At 55.1% G+C, this 27,129-nt stretch overlaps 3 protein-coding genes across 3 annotated transcripts in view; all 3 read right to left on the bottom strand.

Moving 5' to 3' along the window:
* The window catches only part of ALDH4A1 (aldehyde dehydrogenase 4 family member A1), a 27,938-nt gene extending 9,727 nt beyond the window's left edge, over positions 1-18,211 (bottom strand). Inside the window, exons 1-11 of the mRNA XM_007537276.3 lie at positions 17,713-18,211; positions 9,521-9,614; positions 8,174-8,266; positions 6,460-6,507; positions 5,502-5,657; positions 4,422-4,571; positions 4,263-4,337; positions 3,284-3,471; positions 2,074-2,147; positions 666-862; positions 490-537 (exon numbers count right to left, since the gene is read on the bottom strand). Coding sequence (XP_007537338.1) covers positions 490-537; positions 666-862; positions 2,074-2,147; positions 3,284-3,471; positions 4,263-4,337; positions 4,422-4,571; positions 5,502-5,657; positions 6,460-6,507; positions 8,174-8,266; positions 9,521-9,614; positions 17,713-17,771 — 1,182 coding nt within the window. The 5' untranslated portion in view covers positions 17,772-18,211. The remainder of the gene's footprint in view (positions 1-489; positions 538-665; positions 863-2,073; positions 2,148-3,283; positions 3,472-4,262; positions 4,338-4,421; positions 4,572-5,501; positions 5,658-6,459; positions 6,508-8,173; positions 8,267-9,520; positions 9,615-17,712) is intronic.
* The window catches only part of MRTO4 (MRT4 homolog, ribosome maturation factor), a 366,835-nt gene that overhangs the window by 255,902 nt on the left and 83,804 nt on the right, over positions 1-27,129 (bottom strand). The window lies entirely within an intron of this gene.
* IFFO2 (intermediate filament family orphan 2) overlaps positions 21,659-27,129 on the bottom strand; it is a 40,899-nt gene continuing 35,428 nt past the window's right edge. The window contains exons 9-10 of the mRNA XM_060200897.1: positions 24,507-26,016; positions 21,659-24,428 (exon numbers count right to left, since the gene is read on the bottom strand). Coding sequence (XP_060056880.1) covers positions 25,911-26,016 — 106 coding nt within the window. The 3' untranslated portion in view covers positions 21,659-24,428; positions 24,507-25,910. The remainder of the gene's footprint in view (positions 24,429-24,506; positions 26,017-27,129) is intronic.

Raw genomic sequence — 27,129 nt, 5'->3', positions numbered from 1 at the left:
GTGTGTCAGTGTGTGTGTCAGTGTGTGTGTGTGAGTGTGTGTGTGTGAGTGTGTGTGAGTGTGTGTGTGTGTGTGTGAGTGTGTCAGTGTGAGTGTGTCAGTGTGTGTGTGAGTGTGTGTGTGAGTGTGTGTGTGAGTGTGTGTGTGAGTGTGTGTGTGTGAGTGTGTGTGTGTGAGTGTGTGTGTCAGTGTGTGTTTGTGAGTGTGTGTGAGTGTGTGTGAGTGTGTGTGAGTGTGAGTGTGTGTGTGTCAGTGTGTGTGTGTGAGTGTGAGTGTGTGTGAGTGTGTCTGTGTCTGGAGGCTCATGGAACCTGGCTGCAGAGTGTGTGGTGAGGAACTGGCCTCTGGGTGTGGCGGGCTCCCTTTTTCAGGGGTATCTGGGACAGTGTGGCTGGGCTGCTCCAAGCAGCAGGACGGGGTCTCCCCAAGGAAGGTGGTCTCCCCTGCCTCCTCCTCCTCACACCTGGCCAGGCTGTCTTCTGTCCTCACCTTGGCATCAATCACAGCAGAGAAGAAGGTCCCGAAGTCCTCTGCAGGCTGCAGCCGAAGGATGACATCAGAGAAGACGGCGTCACCAGACAAGGGGAGACCCCTCTCCACCTGCCAATCCCATCAGCCCCCACACTCCCACCCCCGGGCCCAGTGAGAGGATGCCCGTCACTCACATCGCCCACTGTGATGCGGCCGTGTTCCTCCAGCAAGCGCCCTCTGATCTCCGGCCACAGCGAGCTGGGCGCGTAGAGGCGGGAGCAGGCTGAGCACTTCTGGCCCCCGTACTCAAAGGCCGAGCGCAGCGTCCCGCTCACCACGCTGTCCACGTCCGCCGAGCGGTGCACAAAGTGGAAGTTCTTCCCACCACACTCTGCAGGCATCAGGGCGGGATAAGAATGGCTGAAGGGGCTCCCTTTGTCACACTGGGGACTCACGACTGCCTAACAATTCGATTCCCAACTTCTTATTTAGAAAGAAACTGAGGAGGGGAGAGAGAGGGGGAGACAGGAGACTCACCTGCAGCCCTGCTTCACGACTCATGAACCTTTCCCCCTGCAGGGGGGACCAGGGGCTTGAACCCAGGTCCTGGTGCACTGTAGTGTGTGTGCTTAACCAGGTGCACCACCACCTGCCCCCACCAACTTATTCTTTAAAGATCAATGTTATCAGCAGAAAGAGAGAGACTAGAGCATCACTGGCACGAGCGGTGCCAGGGCCTGAACTTGGGGCCGTGCACTGTCACTGAGCCAACTACCCTGTCACCACTGTTCCCATTTTAAGGGTGAAGATGACGCAGTGCAGCTAGGACTCGGCACAGCCAGGAAAGTGCCCACGTCCCCAGGCACACAAGGACCAGGGTTCAAGCCCCCCGCCCTGCAGGAGGGCAGCTTCATGAGTGGTGAAGCAGTGTTGTGGGTCTCGCTCCCCTTTCCCTCACTTCCTCTCTGCCTCTCACAACAACAGAAGGGGCCGGGTGGCGGCGCGCAGGGCTGAACGCACATGTTACAACGCACAAGGACCCGGGTTTGAGCCCCCAGTGCCTGTCTGCAGGGGGGAAGCTTTGCGAGTGGGAAAGCAGTGCTACAGGCGTCTCCCCCTCCTCCATTTCTGTGTCCTGTCCAATAAAATAGAAAATCCCCAGTAGTGGAGTCACAGCGCCAGTGGTAACCCTGGAGCTAAGGAGAGAAAGGAAGGAGGGAGAACGGGGGGATGGAAGAAAGAAGAAGGGAAGAAGGAGGTGTTGCTGTGGGCAGTTTCCTCCCAACCTTGAAGCCTCAGCTCCAGCCCTTCTCCCTCAAGTGGCCACCCCGACCCCCACCCACGTCGGTGCTGGCCAAGCCCCGTGTGTGTAGGGGCTTCTGGAAGCTCCAAAGAGCCAGGCCACTCCCGGTGCCCAGTGAACGACAGGCTGATGATAAGAGACGCAGCCCAAGGCAGCCCTGCTCCACCCCCAGCCCCTGCTCCGGGCTGCAGAGTAAGAGGCTGCTCCCCGCCCTGCCCCCCACCCCAGCTCTGCACCCCTCTGCTGGGAAGGCCGGGGCACAGGCCGCTGGGTCTGCAGCCAAGGGCCGACGCTCTTACCTCCAGCCAGGCGTGGGAAGGTGCGGAAACGGTCCAGGTTCTGGGCCACCTGCTTCCACAGGTGTTTGAAGGTGCTGAAAACAGAGGGTGGGGGCTGAGTCAGGGTCAGGGGTGCAGGGGAGAGGGCTCCGGCAGAGGAAGCCCGAGAGCAGGGCGGCCGGCCGGCAGGAGGCGGGGCTAGGACACCGGAGCCTGTGGTGGGGCGTGCGGCCTGCTGCCGGTGCCGCTGGGTCCTGGCCAAGACACCAGAGCCTGGGAGCCTTTCACTTTGCTCATTGTGGAAGCCGGGCTCCAGGTGACACTTCCTCAGCCCAGGGCATTTTTCACCATCCAGAGAAAGGGGAGGGGGCTGGGCGGTGGTGCGCTGGTTAAGTGCAAGGATCTGGGTTCTAGCCCCCACCTGCTGCAGGGAGCTCACTTCATGAGCAGTGAAACAGGGCTGCAGGTGTCTGTCTGCCTCCCTCCTCTCTATCTCCCCCTCCTCTCAATTTCTGTCCTGTCAAATGGGAAAAAAGTGGCTGTCGGGAGCAGTGGATTCATAGTGCTGGCACTGAGCCTGAGTGATAGCCCTGGAGAGAGGAGAGGAGAGGAAGAAGGGGTGGGGAGGGGAGAGGGAGAAGAAAAGGGAGAGAAGAGAGAGGAGAGGAGAGAGAGGAGAGGAGAGGGGAGAGAAGAGAGGAGAGGGGAGGGGAGAGGGTAGCGGAGAGGAGAGGAGAGGGGAGGGGAGAGGGTAGCGGAGAGGACAGGAGAGGAGAGGACAGGAGAGGAGAGGAGAGGACAGGAGAGGAGAGGAAAGGGGAGGGGAGGGGAGGAGAGCAGAGGGGAGAGGAGAACAGAGGGGAGAGGAGAGGAGAGAGAGGAGAGGAGAGGAGAGGAGAGGAGAGGAGAGGAGAGGAGAGGAGAGGAGAGAAAGGAGGAGAGAGAGAAGGAGAGAGGAGAGAGAGGAGGAAAGAGAGAGGAGAGAGAGGAGGAGAGAGAGAGGAGACTTTGCTCTTTGCAGTGACAAAGCACTAGGTCAGCATGGCCACACAGCTGCCGGCTGCTACCAGGCTCTCACTCACCAGGGCAGAGAGGCAAAGTGGCTGCCCAGCCCCGCGTGAGTCAAAGGGCACGGACTCTGCCTGGCCTTCATGGCCACAGCCCGGGGACAGGACAGGGGTGCCAGATGGACGCCTGTCCCCTGCCCTGTGGTGCACCCCCCCAGTCTTACGGCACGCTGCCTGTGAAGTTGATGCCACACAGATGCTCTGAGCTGGTGATGGTGTCCCCAAACGTGGGCCCGTCAGCTGGCACGAACTGGATAATGTTTGGGGGCAGGCCGGCCTCCCGGAGGATGCGGTAGACGGCGTAGCTGGCCAACACAGCAGTGTCACTGGGCTTCCACAGGACCACGTTGCCCTGCAAGAGGAACATGGTGACTCTCAGGTGGGGGCCAGAAGGCCACAGGCAGATCAGAGGCCTGTTAGACCCACTGCCCCCAGGGGCCAGGTTGAGCCCTAACGGCCTCGCTGGCCAAGGAACCAGAGGGGCAGAGCACTTGTGACCACGTGTGTCGATCCCTGGACCCCATGGGAGCACTGTGCACAGCACCCAGCAAGGGACCGGGGCTTGTGTCTCTCACTTGTCCCCTCCCTCTTCTTTCTAAAAGAACAGAGTAACAGTTCACTTCACGAGTGCTGAAGCAGGGTTGCAGGTGTCTGTCTCGCTGTCTCTATCCAATTAATACATAACGATAATACAAAATTGTAATTATAAAAATAAAATGAAAAGGTTTAAAAAAGTGTTCTCTCTGCCTATCTTCATGAATAAACAAATATTTATAAAACAAAAAAGGTAAGAAATGGTCCACAGAAGTGGTGGAATTATGTATGTGTAAGGTTCCAGTCATAAAAAAACCAGACAAGCAAAGCAGAGACACTGTCAGTAGTTGACGGGGCTTTCATGTGTAAAGGCATGAAGTTCAATGCCAGCCCCACATTCCAGCCAAAGTGAGCAGTGCTCTGCAGAAAGGGAAAAACAAAAACAAAAAACCTAAGTGAACAGGAATTGGCAGGGTTAGCCAAAGGCCACTCGGCATGGGGCAGGGTGGGGCTGTGAACCAGTCTGGTGCCAAGGCCTCTCCATGTTGTCCCAGCTGCGTCCCCCGCCCCAGGTGTCCCAGCGCTAACCACCCCACCACCAGGTCTCACCATCAAGGCGGGCGTCCCTGCCAGGTTACCACCGATCGCCGTAAAGTTGAAAGGAGAGATGGCTGCCACAAAGCCCTGGGGTGGGGAGGAAGGAGGCACTGAGGCCAGGCTCGGAGCCCCCGGTGGCCCCTGCCCAGCCCGCCCCGGCGCCAGGGCTACCTCCAGCCCTCGGTAGACCATACGGTTGGTGCTGGGGGACACGCTGATGGGCTGCACCCCTTCCAGCTCCACGGCGAACTTGGCATTGAATCTGAAGAAGTCGATGAGCTCAGCTGCAGCGTCGATCTCAGCCTGGACCACGGTCTTGGCCTGCAAGCAGGCGGCCAGGGGGTCAGGGCCGGCCCTCTCCTGACACTGGACCCCGTGGCCCTGCTGGCCGCCTGGGCAGAATTCCAGTGGCCCCTCGCCACTCTCGCCAGGGGCATCTGAGTCAAGATGCCACAATCAACTTCCGTTAGACTGCGCACTTGCCGGCAGGGTGGCGTGAGCCCTGGGGGGACCTCTACTGCCACCAACGGGCACCAGTGTGCCTGCTGGGGCGAGCTCAGCCAAGACGCGCTCCCCTTTCTCCCAGGCATCCCGGCGCTTCCTACACACTCCAAACATCTTTAGTCCAGAGGGGCACCTCGGTCTGTCTGTGCAGCAAACGCCTCACCGGGGCCAGCCCAGCATACCCAGGCGGCTGCTGGGACACTGGGAGAATGCTGCCGTGCTATCTCCGGGCAGCAGAGGGCACTTGGGTGTAGCGGCCAGCAACAAAAAGCGCCTTCCAGGAAGGCTTCTTCCTGTCAGGGGACAAAACCAACCACTTCCCTCCCTGCTCCTTCCCCAGTACCACTCAACAGGCATCCACTGGAGACCTTGCAGGATACAAACCCCACAAAGGCCAGAGAAAGAGCCTGTCATCACTGTCTCCCCAAACGCACAACACCCGAGACGCTCCGAGCGACAGGAACAGAGGCAGAGGCGCCAGAAAGCGTACTCGGCCGGGGGGCTCCGGTCCAGCCTCGGGGACCACGTGGGACAGAGGACAACTCAGACAAAGGTGATGGGGACCGTGTCTCCACAGTGTGGCGTGGGGACCAGCACAACGAAATGTATTGAACAGTAGCTGTCCATTTGTCCCTGTCCATCTGTCCATCTGTCCCTGGATGGCACTGCTGGGTCTGAACATCAGAAAGGTTTGGCTTGTGGACGTCTGCTGACCTGGGTGGGGCATGCCCACCTGCCCATTCTCACCTGTCCCACCATGGTCTTTGCAAGCACCTCGGCCCTGCGGGGCCCACTAAGCATATCCGCTGCCTTCAGGAAGATCTGGGCCCGGTCAGCGACGGGCTTCAGGTCCCAGTCCTTCCTGGCAGCCAGGGAGGCCGCGATTGCTTTGTTGAGCAGTGCCTGGGGGGGGAGGGGGGTGAGAGGCTGTGCCCCACAGGGAGGGCCCCAGGGCAGTGAGCAGTGCCCTGATCACCCCCACCCTGCCATCCAGAACCTGCAGTCCTGGCCCTGCCCAGCTGGAGCCTGGGACTCAGCACTGCTGGTGTCCTAGATGCCAACTGCCAGCGTGGCCACAGGTCACCAGCTCACACTGTTGGGCCCCTTGTCCCAGTTGGCCCCTCCATTTTGCTGGCCCTCTCTGAGGCTGGTTCCTTGCCTGTTTGTTTGTTTGTTTGTAACCAGAGCGCTGCTAAGCACTGGTTTATATATAGTGCTGCAGAGGAATTGGACCCGAGACTTGAGTCTCAATCGTGAGGGCCTCTTATGCTACCGCTGCCCCCTGCCTGGTTTTTTTCTTCTGCCACCAGAGCTTTCACTGGGGCTTGGTTCCAGCTCAATGCATCCACTGCACCTGGTGGCCATTTTTTTTTTTTTTATAGGGCAGAGAGAAATCAAGAGAGAAGGGGAAAGACAGAGGGGGGGAGACAGACACCTGTGCAGCCCTGCTTCACTGCCTGTGAAGCGACCCCCCTGCAGGTGGGGAGTCGGGAGTAAGAAACGGGATCCTTGCGCTTTGTTCTATGTGCGTTTAACCCGCTGTGCCATCACCGGCCACCCGCCCGGTTTTCCGTCCACAGTTCCTCCACTTCCCCACTCAGCTTCCAAAATCAATTTCCTCCCCCAGAAACAGGGAGAGGCCTGGCAGTCCCACCCACACCTCACCAGCTCCGGGCAGGAGCACCCCGCCCCCGAGGAGCCTCACCTCATCTGCATAGCAGAACTTGGCCACCTTATGTCCATGGTTGAAAGGCTGAAAGTGGAGAGAAAAGGGAGTGGTCACCGTCACCGCCTGAGGCTGGTAGCACAGCAGTGAGTCTGTCTGGGCCTGGGCAGACTGAGTGCTGTGTACACCCCCCCCCCCAAAATCCAGAACACTGCCAGTCACCCCGGCCCCGTCTGTGGAGCCGGGACCCTGCCATTAGTGAGATGTGTCCCCACGCTGCAAGTGTGTGGCCCAGGGGAGGCCTGACCCTCCAGTCTCTCTTCTTAAATTCAAATTCAGTGGGGGTGGGGAGAGCAGTTCACCAACTTTTCTCCTTTTTAGGATGTATTTATTTGAACAGAGAAATCAAAAGGGAGAGAAGGATGGGGGAGGGAGGATGGGTGACAGTGCACCTGTTATGATGTGCAAGGACCTGGGTTCAAGTCCCTAGTCCCCACCTGCAGGGCGAAAGTTTTGCAAGTGATGAAGCAGGGCTGCTGGTCTGTCTCTCTATCTCCCATTTCCTCTTGATTTCTCATTGTCTCTATCCAATAAATAAGATAAATAAAAACAAAATAGAAAGGGTAAGTTGGGAATTGAACTGTCAGGTGGTCGTGAGTCTTCAGTGCGACAAAGGGAGCCCCCTCAGCCCTTGTCCCATCCTGACAGACTGTGGTGGGAGAACTTCCACTTGGTGCGCCGCTCGGCGGACGTGGGCTGCGTGGTGAGTGGGACCCTGCGCTCGGCCTTCAGCGTGGGGGCCGGAAATGCTGGGCCTGCTCCCGCCTCTACGTGTGGGCTTTGTCAGACAGGGGCTCAAACCCCAGTCAGCCGCCTCTTAGCTGTGGGCCCTCCTCAGGCTGACTTCCCATGGCTACACTTCCACAGAGAGGAGGTCGAGGAGCAAATGGGGGCAGTCACAGGACTTTTTGCAACAGGCAGGATGGCGGTGACTGGCTGCCTAGTCGGCCAGGAGTCCCAAGCAGCCCAGAGAATTGGCAGGTACCCAAAGGGCCCACGGGCAGAAGCGCCACTCCATGCCTCTGCTTGGCACCCAGACTCTGTCACTACGTGCTGGGGACCTTTCTAGTCACCTAAAGAAACCAGGATCTGTTCTTGATTGCCTAGTGTGCTTAACGGAGTGAGTCACCCACCGCCTGGCCCCTGAGCCGGGACATGCTTATCCTGACCACAGAAGGGCTTTCCTGCCCCAGCCCCTCCCCACACACACCACTTCCGGCCTCACAGACTGACAGCGGCCAATCACAACTTCCTCTTGCCAGATGGGGAGCGGACACTGCTGGGGCAGCCAAGCTTACCTTGGGCTTGCTTGCATTCTTTCATCATCTTTATTGGACAGAGACAGCCAGAAATTGAGAGAAGGGAGAGACAGAGAGACACCTGCACCCCTGCTTCACCACTCGGCAAAGCTTTCCCCCTGCAGGTGGGGACTGGGGTCTTGAACTCAGGTCCTTGCGCACTGTAACGTGCGCTTCACCAGGTGTGCGCCACCACCCGGCCCCCTGCCTTGGGCTTTCTTTCCGTAAGCAGCAGATGGAACCCAGGGTGTCATGGGTACGGAGCGTGTGTCATTGGAAGGGATCCCAGGACAGATGGGCCCTGCCCGCAGATGTGTCTGTGTCCCATGCAGACAAAGCCTGGGCGAGGCCCCAGGATGCAGGAGACGCTGCGCCCAGCTGCCACAGCAACTTACCGACGCCTGGTACTGCACATTGGACGTCCACACCTCCTCGTCTCCCACCACACACGGCACGGCTTCCGTCTTGCCCTTCAGATCCCTCAAGGCCTAGCAAGAAGACAGAGTGTCATCAGGCTCTGCTACCTGCCTCAAACCCTGTCCACAGCCTCCCCCAAGACACCTAGACAGAGAATCCAGAAGGGGCTGGCCAGGCGGTGGCCTGAGGGTGTGTGGTCCCCAAGAAGGTGCCAGCATCCAGTCCCCTCCACAGAGAGAACTTCCCGTCCTGCCAGGTTTCCCACGGAGCTGGGCAGTGGTGCACACCTGGTTAAGCGCACATTACCTGTGCACAAGGACCTGGGTTCAAGCCCCTGGTCCCCACCTGCAGGGGGGAAGCTTCACAAACAATGAAGCAGGGCTGCAGGTGTCTCTCCAATAAAATATATTAATATATATGTAATATATAAAACCCGCCAATGAAATGTATGCAAAAACCCACAATTCCCCGGACACCTGTACTTATGGGCAAAAGCAAAGGTGTCTGTTTCGGTCTGGGTTTGTCAACTGGTTTTAGAGACAGGGGACACGGGAAGAGACCACACGTTCACCATCTCCACGGGGTCAGAGTGGGCCAAGTCCAAAGCCTCCTCCTACATGTCATTCTCTCTAGGTAGTAAGTTGAAATATTTTCAATATTTACCTATTGAAAATATATTTTACTGGTGGTCCGGGAGGTGGCACAATGGAAAAGGCTTTGGGCTCTCCAGCATGGGGTCCCAAGTTCAATCCCCAGCAGCACATGTACCAGAGTGATGTCTGGTTCTTTCTCTCTCCTATCATTTCTCATGAATAAATAAATTAAATCTTTAAATATATATATATATATTTTTTTTAGTGGTCTGGGAGGTGGCGCAGTGGATCAAGCACTGGATTCTCAAGCATGAGGTCCTGAGTTCAATCCCCGGCAGCACATGGACCAGAGTGATGTTGGTGGTCTGCTCCTATCCGTCTCATTAATAAGTAAAATATAAGAGAGAGAAACCAGAGCACTGAAGCTTCCTTCCTTCCATGCAGTGGAGGGCAGGCTCAAGCCTGGGCCGTGCACACGGCCAACAGCGCACTAGCCAAGTGAGCTATTTTACCAGGCCCGGGCAAACACTGATAAGCAAAAAGCCCCTGTAGGCCCAGGACTGAGGGCCTGGATCAAGGCCCCAGAGCCGCCCAATTGGCACATAGCCTTTCCTCCTCTTCCTCCCGGCCTCCAGGCTTCCTCCGCAGACTGAGGCGAGGACTGGGACAGGGCGGCCTGGAGGCTGCGGGTTGGGGCTGGGGGCCCCTTCATCTGGCCCCTGCCCCACTTACCTTCTGCAGAGCGTCTCGCTCAGGGCTGCCCTTTGTGAAGGCCAGGATGGGCTCGTTGACAATCTTCAGGGAGTGAGTGTGTCCCCATCGCAGCCTGAGGGGCGACATGGGGCAGAGAATGGTCAGCAGCAGCACCCCAAGAGCTCCCTTCCAACAGAGGGCCCCAGGGTGCCCCAGCATCTTGACTTGAGGGCGACTTTAGAAGCTGGGGGACGAGGAGGCCGGGGGTGAGCGTTGGCTCAGGGTCTCCAAAACCCAAGCTCAAGGCCCAGCCCTGCCCCGTGTGTCCTGCCCTCACTACCTCCAGCCACTTCCTACCTGCATGTGAGAGCAAGGGGACAGGTGGTGAGCACCCAATAGAGATGGGAAGCTGCCATGCTCAAAGACCAAGGTTCAAGCCCCCAGGCCCCACCAGCAAGGGGGAAGCTTCACAATAGCTCTCCTTTTCCCTCATCCTCTCTCAATTTCTGTCTCTATAAAACTAAACAAAATAACTGGGAGAAAAACAAAAAACCTTGCAAATTGTTCTGCACACAGACAGGGCTTGCTCTCGCTTTGTTGGTCACCTCCTGGCTTTCCACACTGCAGTTCATCACAGACAGACCCAAGTTACTTTTGTTGCTTTTTAATTTATTATTGGATAGAAACTGAAAGTGAGAGGGGAGAGGGATAGAGACAGAGAGAACCGCGGCCCCGCTTCACCATTCATGAAGCTTTCTCCCTGTATTTGCAAACTGGGGACTTGAGCACTTTTTTTAAAATTATCTTTATTTATTCGAGAGACAGTGAGAAATCAAGAGGGACAGGAGAGACAGTGAGGGAGGGAGACACCTGCAACACTGTTGCACCACTCACAAAGCTTCCCCTGCCTGTAGGTGGAGGCCAGGGGCTCGAGCTCGAACCTGGGTCCCCGCACACTGTAACATGGGCGTTCAACCAGGTGCACCACCATCCGACCCCCTTGAGCACTTTAATGTAAGCTACGGTCTGTACACACAATGGAATTCCCCTTCTTTACCCCATCTAAGATGGAACCTGAAGGAATCGTGCAAAGTGAGAAGCCAGAAAGAGGATGAAGATGGGATGGTCTCACTCAGACAGAAGCTGAGAAATCGGATCAGAAGGGAAAACACACAGCAGAACTCTGGGGTGGGGGGTGGGATGTGGGGGGAGGGTTCAGGTCCTGGAAGGAACATGATGGCAGAGGAGGACCTAGTGGGGGTCAGAGTGTGATGTGGAAAACTGAGAAACGTGACACATGGACCAACGACTGTATTCTACTGTGAACTGTAAACCATTAACCAGGTGCACCACCACCCACCCACCCACCCCTTTTTTCCCTTGAGCACACACACCCCAGAGCTGTCTGTCAGAATGGGGACCAGCCAGATCCCCCCGGCACAAGGGCTGAGTTCCCGGTGAGCCAGGATGTCCCCGGTGTGGACTGCACACCTGAGTGTCCTCAGCTGTCACCAGTGAGAGCTGGGTGGGGGAAGGGGCTTCAGTCTGGAGCACTGGCTTTCAAGAACCCTCCTCAGTCTTGAACCTAATGACCTCGCTGGCTGGGTTGCAGCCCCTGGCATCTCCTGCTGTGTCATCAGGGTCCCGTAGGTCCAGAGGCGGCACCCAGTAGGGGGCTTCCCTCCAGACCTCAAGTCACTGCTTTTGTTTGTTCCTCACCCTGGCCCACCTCATTTTAGGTGGCTTAGTGAGCCACCAAGTTGCAGATGCTACCATGACATCATCCTGACCTCCCTGGGCAGACACCCTCACCCATGTGTCCTGGAGCCTCCCCTCTCCAGAGCCCTGCCCCACTAGGGACAGATAGACACAGGCTGGGGGGGGGGGGGGTCATCAAGCAAGGACCAGTGCACCAATCCCAGTTCAAGTCCCTAGCTCCTCACCTGCAGGTGTCTTTTTCTTCCCCCCCCCCCTTCCTCTCCTCTCTATTTCTCTTTGTCCTATCCAACAACAATGACAGCAATGACAACAATAATAACACCAAGGGCAACAAAGGGGAAAAATGGCCTCCAGGAACAAAAGAAAGAATGAAAGAAAGAGGCTGGGGGTATGGATCCACCTGCCTGAATTCATGCCCAGCGGGGAAGCAATTAGAAGCCAGGCCTTCCACCTCTTGCTCCCCAGAAAGAATTTTTGGTCTATACTCCTGGAGGGGGAGTGATATAGGAAGATGCCCAGAGGGCTCTGAACTCTACTCCACTCCATCCGGACCCAGAGACAGAAGAGGGGAAAGGAGGGGCATCTGGATGTAGTAATAGGTGTGACTTGGAAAGAGAAAATGGGACCTTTAAAAAAATGGGCAAATATATATGAATATCGACAGAAGGGGGTTGGGTGGTGGCACACCAGGTTCAGGGCACATAGTGCTAAGCACAGGGACCAGCGTAAGGATCCAGCTTCGAGCCCCCGGCTCCCCATCTGCAGGGGAGAAGCTTCACAAGCGGTGAAGTAGGTCTGCAGTGTCTGTCTTTCTCTCCCCCTCTCTCAATTTCTCTCTGTGCTATCCAATAAAATAGGAAAAATGTCCTCCGGGAGCAGTGGGTTAGAGTTGGCACCAAGCCCCAGCAATAATCCTGGAGGCAAATATATATATATATAGACAGTTGTAAAGATAAAAGTTTAACAGTTACTGCTGTAGCTTCCAAGGTGGCACTTGGGGATCCAGATCTCTGGTGGTGAGAACAGTGTGGAGCTGTAACACTGTTATCTTGTGTTTCTGTAAATCAACATTAAATCACTAATATAAAACAAAAGTTCTCTTTTGTGTCGTGTCCTCAGGAAGACCATTCTCGCTGGAGGGGACACTTTGGGAAAACCCCACCCCAACACCCCAACCTGCCACCCTCTGGGCAGGCCCCTCTGCTCACAGCCAGACACACACCAACCCAGCCAGCATCTGAGAACCACCTTTTAAGACAGTTAAGTGCTGCCAGCAGTGTTACCAGACCTTCAAGACCGGACTCCCACAGCAGTGCTCCGCCCGCCCGGGAGCCTAAAACAGCCTCCCCTCCCCTGCCCGCCCCCTCTCCCTCTCCGTGTCTGGGGTAAGAAGTGTGGCCAAGCTGAGCAGAAAGAAAATGTCCCTCCTTCATCCCGCCTGGCAAGCTTCCAGCTGCTATCTGGAACCTGATAAAGCCAATAACCCCCTTATCTGGAAGATTAGGGCTCCTTAAGGAGGTGTGAAAGTGCAAGGGTCACGCCAGGGTCAGAAGGGGGCAGCAGCCCAGGGGGGGGGGAGGAGCGGTCTCCAGACTGCGAGGGAAACCTGGGGGTGGGGGAGAGACAGCTGCGCCTAGCAGAGCAAGTTCAAGCCCCAGGCCCCCAGCTACACAGGGGAGGTGTCACAAGCTGTCACCAGTTCCGCAGGGGTCTCTTTCTCCCTTCTGTCTCATTTTCTGTCTCTATCCAAAAGAAAGAAACTATTTTCTTTAAAAAAAAATGTCAGGGGCCAGGTGGTGGCACCCCTGGTTAAGCGCACCCATTACAGTGCACAAGGACCCAGGTTCAAGCCCCTGGTCCCCACCTGCAGGTTTGGGGCTCTGTCCTGTGGCCAAGAGAGAGGATACTATGACCCCTCTCTTGGGGAGATAGAATTCAACATTTCCTCACAGAGCCAACAGAATTAAAAACAACCAAGTCTGTGGAAACAGACATGAACACAAGGGGTCGGTCTCCTGAGAACATCTGGCAGGGGTCAGCAGGGGATGTAACGACCTGGGTTCGAGCCCCCGGTCCCCAGCTGCAGGGTGAAAGCTTCCAGAGGGGTGAAGCAGGGCTGCAAGTGTCTCTCCCCTCTCCCCTCTTGATTTCTGTCTCTATCCAATAATGAACAAGTAGATGTTTTTTTTAAAAAAAAAAAATATCTGAGTGGGAGAGACAGCATAATGGTTATGCAAACTGATTCTCATGCCTGAGGCTCCCATGTACCAGGTTCAGTCCCCCACACCATCATAAGCCAAAGCTGAGCAGCGCTGAGGAAAAAAAAAAGAAAGAAAGGAGAAGAAAAGACAACATCTGACAAAGAAGTGATTCAACACCAGTCATTCTGGATCCCCTGGCTCCAGACACCAGGCAAATGTCTGGACAAGTTTGTTGGTGGCAACAACTGCAGGATGCTATGCCATCTGGCGGACAGAGGCCAGGAATGCCCAACCTGGCGTCAGGCTGGACTTAGTCCATGGTTTGCCCTACCTAGTAGATCTTTCTTTCTTCCTTTCTTCCTTCCTTCCCTTTTTCAACCAGAGCACCGCACAGCTCTGGCTTATGGTGGTGGTGGGGAACTGAACCTGGGACTTTGCAGCCTCAGGCAAAGGAGTCTCCTTGCAAAACCATGATGCTATCTACCCGCCCCTAGTAGATGTTTCCCATCTGTAAATGGGGGTTACACCCGCTTGAATTGATAAATACTGTCATCGCGGCCTCTTCTGTCTGTCTGTCTGTCTGTGTTTGGCACCTACAGGCCTTGACTGCCCCAGGCCGGCTTTCCCCCAAGGCACCCGCAGCGAAGCCTTGGCTGGAACCTGGGCCAGAGCAGCGGCCATGCAGGGGAGCTGCCTACCAGCGCGGGCCTTTTTCCTTTTAAGGAATGTAGTCTGGGCAGGGGTAGATGGCATTATGGTTATGCAGAGACTTTCATGCCTGAGGCTCCCAGGCCCCACGTTCAACCACCCTTCACCACCACAAGCCAGAGCTGAGCAGGGTTCTGGGAATATATATATATAAAGCCCACAGAGCCAGAGGGAGCGCGGTGTGAAGACAGCACAGGCCTTGCAGGCACGAGGTCCCTACTCACCCCTGGACACTGCATATGCCAGAACGATGCTTTTGTTCTCTTATATTTTTAGATTTTTTTTTGTATTTATTGTCCCTTTTGTTTCCCTTGTTTTTTTATTGTTGTTGTAGTTATTGTCATCGATGCCATTGTTGGATAGGACAGAGAGAAATGGAGAGAGGAGGGGAAGACAGAGAGGGGGAGAGAAAGACAGACACCTGCAGACCTGCTTGACCGCCTGTGAAGCGACTCCCCTGCAGGTGGGGAGCTGGGGGCTCGAACCAGGATCCTTACACACTTCGCACCACGTGTGCTTAACCCGCTGCGCCACCACCCGGCCTGACTCCCTCTTATTCTTATTAACGAAATTTAGAACACACACATATATGGGTGACATCTGACCAGATACCAAAGCTTTCTTGTTGTTTTTATAACCAGAACACCTTTTTTTTTTTTTTTTTTTGCCTCCAGAGATATTGCTGGGGCTCGGTGCCTGCAGCATGAATCCACTGCTTCTAGAGACTTTAATTATTGTTGTTACTGATGTCACTGTTGGATAGGACAGAGAGAAACGGAGGAGGGGAAGACAGAGGGGGAGAGAAAGACAGACACCTGCAGACCTGCTTCACCACCTGTGAAGCGACTCCCCTGCAGGTGGGGAGCCGGGGGCTCGAACTGGGATCCTTACACAGAGTTTAACCCACTGCGCTACCACCCGACCCCCACCAGGCCGGACCCCCACCAGAACATTCTTAACTCATGGTGGTGGGACCTGGAGTCTGGCGTCTCAGGCATGCAAGTCCTTTTGCATAACCACGAAGCCCACTAGAGGTTTTAAGTCTAAACTTTTCAAGCCAGTAGCCACTCCCAAGACCCCGCCCACATGGAAACCTCCTCAGGTACCCACCCTCCCCTGCAGGGTTTTCCTCAGCACTACAAGATACCCAGTAAGTGCTTAAAGGCCTGATAAAGCCAGCTTCTGCGGGGTGTAGACAGCATGATGGTTATGCAAAGAGACTTTCATGCCTGAGGCTCCAGAAGTCCTGTTTCAATACCCCCCCCCCAATAAAATTAAAAAACAGTTTCTGGGGAATGTTATGCATGTACAAACTATTGTATTTACTGTTAAATGTAAAACATTAGTTCCCCAATAAAGAAATAAATTTTTTTAAAAAAAGTTTCTGCAGCTGGGTAGTGGCACACCTGGCTGATCCCAGGGGACAGTGTGCAAGGACCCGGGTTCAAGCCTCCAGCCCCCACCTGCAGAGGGAAAGCTTTGCGAGTGGTGAAGCAGGGCTGCAGGTGTCTGTCACTATCACGCCCCTTCCCTCTCAATTTCTGGCTGTTTCTGTCCAATAAATGAAGATAATTAAAAATAATAAACAGACCTACCATATGACCCTGCAATTCCTCTCCTGGGGATATATCCTAAGGAACCCAACACATCCATCCAAAAAGATCTGTGTACACATATGTTCTTGGCAGCACAATTTGTAATAGCCAAAACCTGGAAGAAACCCAGGTGTCCAACAACAGATGAGTGGCTGAGCAAGTGGTGGTCTATATACACAATGGAATACTACTCAGCTGTAAAAAATGGTGACTTCACCGTTTTCAGCCGATCTTGGATGGACCTTGAAAAAATCATGTTGAGCGAAATAAGTCAGAAACTGAAGGATGAATATGGGATGATCTCACTCTCAGGCCGAAGTTGAAAAACAAGATTAGAAAAGAAAACACAAGTCGAACCTGAAATGGAATTGGAGTATTACACCAAAGTAAAAGACTCTGGGATGGGTGGGTGGGTGGGGAGAATACAGGTCCATGAAAAATGATGAATGACATAGTGGGGGTTGTATTGTTAAATGGGAATCTGGGGAATGTAATGCATGTACAAACTATTGTATTTACTGTTGAATGTAAAACATTAATTCCCCAATAAAGAAATAAATTATTTAAAAATAATAATAATAATAATAATAATAAACAAAAAAAAAAAGACCGCTTCTGTGACTGGTGGTCCTGGCTAGTGGGGCCTAGAGAAGGGTGTGGCAAGGTGACCTTCAACCACGCAGAACTCTGGCCTGTCATGGCCACGGGGCACCTCCAGCCGTGTTGACACTGCCCAGAGCACTGTGCCATCCCTGGGACACTGATTAACTCTGAAAAGGCAGAGCTCAGCAGGTCAGGGTCCCAGGGAGCAGGCAAACAACAGCACAGTGGCAAGTGGGGGCTGCCCCGCTCTGAAGGCCGGAGGGAAGGAGCAGGAGTCCTGGATGAGGAAGGAGGGCTCTCTGCCCATGATGAAGTCGGACTGTCAGGCAGCGGCGCTGGGCTGGACCCCCACCCCCAGCAGCACATGTGCCAGTGATGTCTGGTTCTCTCTCTTCCTACATTCACAAAGGGGGGGGGTCTGTCCTCCGTGCCTCCCTCCAAATGCACAGGACAGATCCCAGAGAACTGAGTGCAGGGGCAGGGCAGCAGATAACTGCCAAAGAACAAAACTGCATCTGGGTGGTGGTGCAGCGGGTTAAGCGCACGTGGCACGAAGTGCAAGGATCCCGGTTCGAGCCCCCGGCTCCCCACCTGCAGGGGAGTCGCTTCCCAGGCGGTGAAGCAGGTCTGCAGGTGTCTGTCTTTCTCTCCTCCTCTTTGTCTTCCCTCCTCTCTCCATTTCTGTCTGTCCTATCCAACAACGGTATCAACAATAACCACAACAATGAAACACAAGGGCAACAAAAAGGAAAATATATATTTTTTAAAAATTTAAAAAGAAAAGACTGCTTTTCTTGGGCTGGGATTCGGAGGAGCAATCTACCACATGAGGGTTCAAACAGGACCCTTGGCACTGCCTGCGCCCCAGGCCCCCAGAAGTGCTCGGTTGGCACTCGGCAAGCGTTTGCCACATTATAAAGTGCTTCGTAAAGACCACTCCACCTACCAGAAGGACTCCTTCCTTCCTTCCTTCCTTTCTTTCTGAGTCCTGCTCAGCTCTGGCCGCGAGTGATGCGGGGGACTGAACTCGGCGACCTCGCAGCCTCAGGCACCGGAGTCTCTTTGCATAACCATGATGCTGTCTCCTCCCGCCCAAGAAAGGTTTCTTAACTTGACAAAAAGACCGGTAGACATCCCAGGAGCGGAAAGGCTCAGGGGTCCCAGAGTCGGGTCCCAAAGTGTACAACTGAGTGCGGAGAGGGGTGCGAGGCACTGGGGCAAAGAGGAGGTGGTGGGTCAGTGCGGAGTGAGCGCGGCGGGGAGATGCGGGGCTGGGAGATGCGGGCAGGGGTCGCGGAGGAGGAAGCCGGTGGGAACTGGGGTGGGGTCCAGAGGAACAGGCCCCATGAGACGCGCGTCCCAAGGGTCCCGGCACCCGGTGCAGGGTGCAGACGCGGTCACTCACCCGGCTCCCGTCCAGGTGCGGAGCAGCGCGGCGCAGCGCAGGGCAGGCGGCAGTAGCATCCCGGCGAGTCTGCCCGGCTGTCTGTCTGCAGGGCCCGGGTGTAAGCGAGTCTGCCCGGCTGTCTGTCTGCAGGGCCTGGGTGTAGATGAGTCTGCCCGGCTGTCTGTCTGCAGGACCCGGGTCTAGATGAGTCTTCCCGGCTGTCTGTCTGCAGGGCCCGGGTGTAAGCGAGTCGGCCCGGCTGTCTGTCTGCAGGGCCCGGGTGTAAGCGAGTCTGCCCGGCTGTCTGTCTGCAGGGCCCGGGTGTAGATGAGTCTGCCCGGCTGTCTGTCTGCAGGGCCCGGGTCCCAGCGAGTCTGCCCGGCTGTCTGTCTGCAGGGCCCGGGTCCCAGCGAGTCTGCTCGAGCCTTCTGCAGGACCCGGGTCTCCACCAGCGTGCAGCCCGCCCCGACTGCACCACCCGGATGCTAGGGGAACCCAGCACCCCTGCCCGGCTACGACGTCACCACTCCGCCGCCTAATTGGCAATGCTTCGGGTCTACACGGTGGGCAGATGCTGCTCAGTGGCAGCGGGCAAGGAAAAACCCCCCAAAGAAGCCCCTCCGACATGTGCACGCCCCCCCCCCAATGGTCGCACCCGGTCTGCGCACCAGGCAGAGGGCGTGAGCCCAACGACCAATCACCGTCAGCCGAGGCCCTGGGGGCGGGCCTGCTGGGGAGGCGGGTGCAAGGACCTGAGGAGCCAATGAGGGAGCGCAAAGGTGGCACGTGACAATGGGGCAGCCGGCTCCGCGGACAGCACGTGACACGGGGGCAGGCCTGTACCCCAGACCTGCCATTCCGGCTGCGGGCTGGGTGCACCTGCCAACCCCCGTGCCCAGTGGAGAAGCCACAGCTCCCGCCTGCTGCTCCCCATAGAGTTTGGGTCCCTGCTCCCAGAGGGGGAGAACTGTCAGGGGAAGATGCCCAGAGGGCTCTGAACCCCAACTCCATCAGGACCCCGAGAGAGAAGAGAGGAAAAAGATACTAAAATGGAAAGACACTCAGAAGTAGTGAGTGTGACTTAGGAGAAGGCAGGACCATAGGAAAAAAAGGGGAGGGGGACCAATAGATATATAAATAGGGACAGATGGTTATAGAAATAGTCAGCCCAGGGGCCGGGTGGTGGCGCGTCTGGTTGAGCGCACATGTCACAATGCACAAGGACGGGGGTTCGAGCCCCCAGTCCCCACTTGCAGGGGAAAGCTTTGCAAGTGGTGGAGCAGTGTTTGCAAGTGTCTTTCTCCCATCTCTGCAACCCCCTTCCCTCTTGATTTCTGGCATTCTCTATCCAATAAGTAAATAAAGGTAATAAAATTTAAAAAGAAAGAAAGAAAGCCCAGATCTGTGATCTTGGGAGAATTACTGCAGTTTCCAGTGGAGGAGACGCACGGGGACACAGAACTCTGGTGGTGAGAACCATATGTACCCTTTGTACATATATACCATATGTGGAACCATAAGTACCCTTTATAATTTTGTAAATCCATATTAAATCACTAAAAAGGAGGAGGAGATGGAAAAAGAGCTTGTTTCTCTCCATGGGCTTGCTGAGGGGACCCCAAGAGCCTGGGGCTCACATGCATGGCCCACTCGCATGCAGCTTCCTAAGGCCGGCTGGTCAGCACTTTCAGGTCCGAGCGTGGAACCAGCACTTCTGAGTTTTGTTGGGTTTGCCCCCCCCCACACACACACACACACACTTTTCTCTTGGAGAAGTGGTTTGCTTGGTGAGTGGTTGAAATTTAAAACTCAGATGTAGGGGGAGGGCAAGTGGGAGAAAGAGCCCAATGGTTATGCAAAAAAAAAACCAAACCAACTTTCATGCTCTAAAGGTCGTTAAAAGTCAGGGGTTTGAACACACACACCCCCCACTACTAGCAGTGTTCTGGTAAACAATCATAAATAAGGGTGGGGAGACAGCTTGTGGTTATTCAAAAAGACTCTTGTGCCTGAGGCTTCTAAATCCCAGGTTCAATCTCCCACATCAACATCAACCAGATTTGAGCAGTGCTCTGGGGAAAAAAGAGAAAAAGAGCAAAACAAAGCAATCATAAATAAGTCTCAGGTTCTCAGTGAACTGCACCAAAGTAAAAGGCTGGGGTGGGGAGGCGGGGAGGGCTCAGTCCTGGAACAACAAGGGCAGAGGAGGACCTGGTGGGGACTGAACTGTTACGTGGACAACAACTGGGGAATGTTACGCATGTACAAGCTATTGCATTTTACTGTCGACTGTACACCACTAATCCCCCAATAAAGAACTTAGAAATAGTCATCTGGGAGGTGGCGCAGTGGCTAAGGCACTAGACTCTCAAGCATGGGGTCCCGGGTTCCATCCCCAGCAGCACATGTACCAGAGTGATGGCTGGTTCTTTCTCTCTTCCTATCTTTCTCATAAATAAATTCTTTTTTAAAAAGAACTTAAAAATAGTAATAAGTCTCAGGTTCTGAGTCTTTCCTGATACCCTGGCCTTAGGGATTTGTTCCTCCCCTTAAAGGATGGCTACAGCTTGGCTGATAACTCCTTTTCCTTCTTGATTTTTTAAATTTATTATTTTGTCTTTTGTTGCCCTTGTTGTTTTATTGTTGTTGTAGTTATTGTTGTTGTTGTTGTCGTTGTTGGATAGGACAGAGAGAAATGGAGAGAGGAGGGGAAGACAGAGGGGGGAGAGAAAGACAGACACCTGCAGACCTGCTTCACTGCCTGTGAAGCGACTCCCCTGCAGGCGGGAAGCCAGGGGCTCAAACCGGGATCCCTACACCTATCCTTGTGCTTTGCGCCATGTACGCTTAATCCTTTCAAATACTGATTTTTCTTTCTTTTTTATTTTATTTTATTTTTTAGAGACATGCAGAGAGACACAAACACCAGAGTACGGCTTAGCTCTGACTTATGGCGGTATGGGGGATTGAACCTGGGACTTAGGAGCCTCAGGCTTGAGAGTCCTTTTGCATAACCATTATGCTATCTCCCCCACCCTAAAGATTAAAAAAATTTTTTTAAATAAACTGTTTTTTTTTTTTTACCAGAGCACTGCTCAGCTCTGGCTTATGGTGATGTGAGGGGTTGAACCTGAGGCTGAGTCTCAGGCGTGAGAGTCTCTTTGCATAACCATTATGCGGTCTCCCCTCTGCCCTAAACCATTTTCTTAAATTCAGAGTCCAGGTGATGGCCTTCCATGTTGCGTTCCGTGCACGTGTGAAGCCCCGTCTCCTATCTCAGCACCATCCGCTGAGCAGCAAAGGCAGACACGGCGACTCCAGGTACAGGGGTGGGGGGTGGTCATTTGGACTAGCTTCCCCCCTCGCCCCACCTCTACTCTAAGAAGAGGTGGAGGAGGTGACGGAGTTTTTTTTTTTTTTTTTTTTTTTGGTGACGGAGTTTTGTGGCTCCCAGGACCTCAATTCCAAAGCAAATTCTGTCGATTACTCAGCCTGTGACCCCCCATGTGCTTTCTAAATGTGTCCAACACAGCCTGATTCTACATGCAAAATGCAGGCGTAGGGCGGGCTGGGAGACAGCACGGCTATGCAGACGCACACCTGGCACCGAGGGCACCCGCGCCTGCCAGAGTGGAGCAGTGCTCTGGGGAAGGCGGCCAGGACAGTCTGGCGCACACATCCCCGTGCTCAAGGACCCAGGTTCAAGTCCCCAGTCCTCACCGGCAGGAGAGCTGCGTCACGAGAGGTGAAGCAGGTGCCGCAGGTGTCTCTATCTCTTTCTCTTTGTCCAAATGCATGATTTTTAAAATATTGATAATAAAAATAAAGCAGATTTTAAATAATGTAGCGGGTAATGTGAAAGTCCCTCGTCCATCAACAGTTGGTGAGTGGCTTTGTTTTAATGTTTCTGAAGCTCTCTGACCACTCCCCCCAGACCATTTCATTAATAACGATACGGCAGCAGTTCTAAGACATTTCACTTTATTTAAAAGAAGCCAATATACAGGATATAAAGGGCATGGTATTCCCAACAGCACAGTAAACACATTGGTTTCTGGCAGGATCAGTAGTCTTTCCGTGGGTAGAAACCCGCCCCTTGCCCTCCATGCAGACCCAGCCGGCAGACGGGCAACAGGACAGAAAGCTCCCTGGATGCCACGTTCACAAAGGAGGTGCCCCTGCCTCATTTCTCTGAGGGCCGAGCAGAGGGAACGGTGGGTGAGGTGAGGGATTTGCCCGAGATCAGCGCACAGCCCACCTGAGCCCGGGCATCTTCTCCGCCTTGGCCTACGCCCACCCCACCACCTCAAGACTCGCCACGGGCTCCTTCAGACCCCGAGAACCCGGGCTGGAAGGCCTCTGGCTCCCTCGCTCGCTCACTCCTCACTGCGGCCCTGCAGGAGAGGAGCAGGGAAGGGCCACAGTCCAGGTCTCAGCCGGCAGCGCAGCGGGTCGGACGTGTGTGTGTGTGTGTGTGTGTGTGTGGGGGGGGGGTCCACCTCATGGCACGTCCACTCCTATCTCGACCATCTGGTATCCTGGGACCCTGGCACCTTGAAGCCATGCGCTCTTGACCAGACCCCTCCACCTCACGGCTACCCCCAGGCCGCTTCTCATCTGCCTGCAGAGTTCAAGCCCCAGGGCAGGGCTCCCCCTGAGGCTGAGCGCCCCCCCCCCCACCCACGTCAACTGCAAACTCCCCACTGCCCAGCCACTCCCACAGGGCCCTTCCTGGGGCTCTCAAGGCTCAAGGAGCTGGAGGGCAGGGGGTGAAGAGTAGCCTTGGACTGCTGAAATCACTCGTGGGTGGGTGCGGGCGAGTCGTGGCTGGGGACAGGCAGGGTGGGGCGCCGAGGGCATTACACCCAGCGGTGACACGCATCTGGTCCACAGAAGACACGCTGCCTCAGCTGCCGACCAGAGACGGGAGAAAAACAAAACCTTTCCTTTCATAAAAATAGATGAGTCTCTTACTTTATAAATAGATTACATGTAGCTTAAGTTACACCTTATATTACCCCCCTGCCCTCTGCCCTCTCCCCCCCCCCCCAGCCAAAGTGGTCTGATTCACCACAGTCCATCCGATCTCCACACACGGAGACCGGAAGACATATTGCCACAAGAAAACGGCAAGTGTGTGCTTGCCAAAAGATGTTTACCTGTTCGATCCCAGAGTGTGAGTGTGAGAGTATGTGTGTGTGTGAGAGTGTGAGTGTGTGTGAGTGTGTGTGTGTGTGTGAGTGTGTGTGTGTGTGTGTGTGTGTGAGTGTGTGTGAGTGTGTGTGTGTGTGTGAGTGTGTGTGTGTGTGTGTGTAAGGGAGTGTGTGTGTGAAACAGAGTGTGTGTGTTGTGTGTGTGTATGTGTGTGTGTCCCACAACCAGGGAGTCAAGAGGAAGCTATCTTCCCTGGCCTTCCCCAAACCTCTCTCTACAAAGCCCCCAAATTGGAGTGAGAGAGGGCAGTACCAGAGCGTTCAGTGAGAACGAGTCGACAACACTAGTGTCAATATGACACTGGACCAAAGAGCTAGAAAGCCCAAGATGAAATATTTACAGCTGTACACAGGGCAGACCAGTGGGTCCCAACTTTCTTTCTTGGCAAGCTGCAGGCTCAGGGGAGGGACAGATGGCCCCAGGCAACCACCTACAAGAACTGGTGGGCAAGAAGGGAGGCAGTCGAGGCCTGGAAGGTGGGCAGGTCACACGCTGGCTGCCCTGCTCCCTGCCCACCCACCCCCAAGCCTGGCTCCCCAGGGGACAGCAGGGGAGTCTGAAGCAGCAGTAATTCCACCTCCAGCCATTCCCACATCTCCTAGTCCCCAAACAAGCCTCCTCTGTATATCAAGGGAAAAGCAAAAATAATACCATGGCATGTCGGTCCTCACGGCAACCCTCCAACCAAGTATATCACCTTACTGTCTTAACTCCACAGACAGGCTGCCACCCTCCCCACCACCTAGAGGAACCAACAGGGCTGTCATTCCGCCCTCCCAGCTACGGGGCCTCTGGGCCCTGGACGGAGAAGACCTGAGGAGGGGTGGCCATTTTCCTGCCCTCCCAGAAACGGAAAGTCTTTTCAGCAGCTGAGGTCAAAGCCCAATTGGCTCTGGTAACCTTTGGTTAAAATAACAAAACAAAACAATAAAAAACAATAATCACCAGATATGTCAGAACCCTGTAGCCTTAAGGACAAGGGTCAGTGGGGGGGAAAGGCACCTCCCCAAAACCACAGTCCTCCCAGCAGGACCCAGGGCGTCCCCGAGGAAGCCCCTCAATTAAAAAACCAGCGCGACAGAGGACCTAGTGGGGTGTATTGTTGTGTGGAGAGCTGAGAACTGTTACGCATGTACGAACGACTGTACTCACTGCCGCTAGAAAACATTAGTCCTCCAATAAAGGGGAAAAAACAAACCACTGAGGGGAAAAGCTTCACAGTACAGGCCACCTGGTTCTGATAAAAAGACGACAGGCAGCCACTCTCACACGCAAGCTCTCTGATACATGAGTGCGATGCACAGCGGCTTAAGACTGCAGACAAGGTGGGGGAACAGAAGAGAGAGCCGGCCTGGACAGCTCTCTGAGCAGTGAGGGCGGCAGGGCACCTGCTGTCTGCAGACACAGAACTGCGACCCCCGCCGGCCATTCTGCCAACCCCCACCCCTGCCCTGCACCTTCTACTCCCTTGACCTCCAGGGGGAGCTCCTGAGCCAACAGAAACCCAAACCAGCATCCCCCTCTCTCTCTCCTTCCTCTCCCTCTCCCTTTCCCTTTCCCTTCTTCTGCTATCTCCCTCTCCCTCTCCCTTCTCTCACTATCTCTCTCTCTCCCTCTCCCTCTCCCTCTCCCTCTCTCTCTCTCTCTCTCACACACACACACACACACACAGTTGTGGGTACAAAAAAAAGGCAAAGAAAGTAAGAAAAGGGCAAGGCCTGGTAGGCCAAGTCCAGACTGGAAGCGGGCAGGTCCCCTGGGCTCAGGTCCCCTCAGACTGGGGTCACTGGTCGTAAAGCCACGATGGGCGCGTGCCAAAGGACTGTCCTTACCAGAGCATCTGCTCCGGCCACAACCTGGCTGCGTCCGCCCCTCCCTCTCCCGTGTCCACCACACCGAGGCCAAACCGTGGACAACCGGGGGGCCAGGGGGGCCAAGGGGTCAGCAGCTGACACTAACCCAGCCCCACTGTGGCAGGGGGTGGGCTCTAGGCCCGACTCCCTTCAGACTTTCTCACAGAGAAATTAAGAGCAACCATAGCCCCTTACTGTTGGCAGGAAGAGTAAGGAAAACAAACATCAAGTCATCTTGGCAATACAAGAGTCCCTCACCCACCCTCAGAGGCCCCAGAAAGCAAGCCAGGTGGGCTAAGGGTTTTGCAGGACCCAGATCTGGCTCCCAACGTCCGACAGCTGCGACAGGGGTCCCCAGCTTGGGCCTCCCTCCCCGCTCTGGGGGAGAACCAGGAGTCAGAGAGGGCCTGCCTTCCACAGAGGTAAGGCAAGCTGCTTGTCTTTTTTTTTTTTTTTTTTTTTTTGCATAGTAGTTTAAACACAGTGAAGCTCCAGCTTCCTTCCCCTCCAGGCACCCCAGGGCCTGGTCCCGCTGCTTTGCAACTCAATCCAAAAAGAAAGTGAGCATGTGCCTTCCCTCCCTCTTCCATCTCTTTCTCTCTTTCAGCAGCTGGAACACCTGGGAGGTCCCCCCACCCCAAGTCAGGAGAGTTTGCTCCTTCTGGGGCCAAGGGGACCACCCTCCCCACACAAACTCCTCAGCAGGGCAGGGGAGGACGGGTGTAGCTCAGGGCCAAACAGAGGAGGAGGCGGAGGGGAGAAAAGCCACATTTCATCACACCCAGGGCCCTGCCCTCGCCTCAGAGTTCTCTATCTGTCCATCTATCTGTCCCTGTATAAAAACACCTGCTTGGAATAATTCTTTGGAGCTCAAAGTGGCTCAGCTTGAGGGAAAAGGCACAGTCAACACTGTGTTTGTAATGTGGAGAGTAGAAATTGACAGCACCATTCCTTGGGGTGGATGGGGAGCACTGCTTGGTGGTGGGGTGGGGAGGAGCGGCAGCCCCGGAGTCTCCAGAGAAAGGAGGGCGTAGGGAGTCTGTGGGGAGCGCTGGAGTCCCCCTCAAGGAGCCTTCCTGAGCCCATGGGGACAGGGTGGCAGAGGCCCCATCGCCGAGACCACCCGCACTCGGGAAGCTGCCTCGGGCATCAGCTGACCATGGGCTCCACGTCCGCTTCTCGCTCTAAGTCATCTTGGGTCTCGTCTGTACTTCCCGAGTCGCTGCTGGCCACAGAACTGGGGGAAGGCGAATTCCTGGAAGGCAGGAGGAAAGCGAGCACAGTGAGAGGGTGGCCTGGGGCCCCGAAGGGATTCTAGGACCAGGAACGACCGAGCAGCCACTGCAGGAAAATCCTGTCTTGGAGGGAGAATCGGCCGAAGGCCCTGGCCCATCTCAGTTCTCTGAGGATGTTCAGAGCCTAGAAACTTCAAGGTGGCTTGAGACCTGGGGTGCCATGCTCAGCCTCCGACTCTGGGTGCTCAAAGCCTCTGGGGAACAGGGACTGTGGTTCAAGCTTCGTTCAGTTCTGTTTCTGCAGAGCAATGCTCAGCTCTGGCTGACAGACGGTGGTGCTGGGGATCGAGCCGGGGACCCCAGAGCCTCGGATGTGAGAGGCTGCCTGTAGAGCCGCCCGACCAAGTTTAGTCACCAGGTCTGAGTACAGAATGGGGGTCAGGAAACCCCAGGGAGCTCAGCACTCACAGGAAGAAATGAGGGGAACCTGTATCCTGTGGACAAAGCTGAGCTCCGTGGGCATGGAGGGAAGGAGTGCCCACTTCCCACTCAGAGCAAGCAGGGGAGAGGACTCCGTCTGGCCCTCCACTGCTGGGCCTCCCTCAGTCAGGGTCAGGTTGTGGTGGGAATCACCTGGCACTTAGCAGAGGGCTAATATTCGTTAGGTCAGAGGGAGGGCAGCCTAGACAGACAGACGGATATGCAGATAGAGAGATGGATGGAGGAGGGGCCTGCGTGGCGGCACATCGCTCTTTAAGCACACACTCTGCCCGGCTGGCCCCCGCGGAGAAGCCCTCCTGAGGAGCCCCAGGGCCTGCCAGATCTACCCTGCCTGTGCACGCGGGCAGAGAGGCCCTGGGGTCTCCTGCAGGTTTCTGAGCCTCCTCTTTGTTTGCTTTTTTTTATTTTTGTTTGTTATCTTTATTTATTTATTGGGGAGCCAGAGACAACCCGAACTGCCCCTGCGGCTCCAGACAGACTATGACCCACACAGTCAACGACTGCCACCTCTCCAGATTCAAAGGAGGTCTCGAAACTTGACATCAGGCTCAACCTGACGCTGTTGACTGGCTACGGAAGAAGGGCAAACACTAGAAGAAGAAGATTTACTGGATAGAGACAGCCAGAGATTG

The sequence above is a fragment of the Erinaceus europaeus genome, chromosome 11 (assembly GCF_950295315.1).
Source record: "Erinaceus europaeus chromosome 11, mEriEur2.1, whole genome shotgun sequence".
Classification (NCBI taxonomy): domain Eukaryota; kingdom Metazoa; phylum Chordata; class Mammalia; order Eulipotyphla; family Erinaceidae; genus Erinaceus; species Erinaceus europaeus.
Note: the sequence above shows the minus strand (reverse complement) of the source record. Positions and strands in the feature narration are given on the sequence as shown.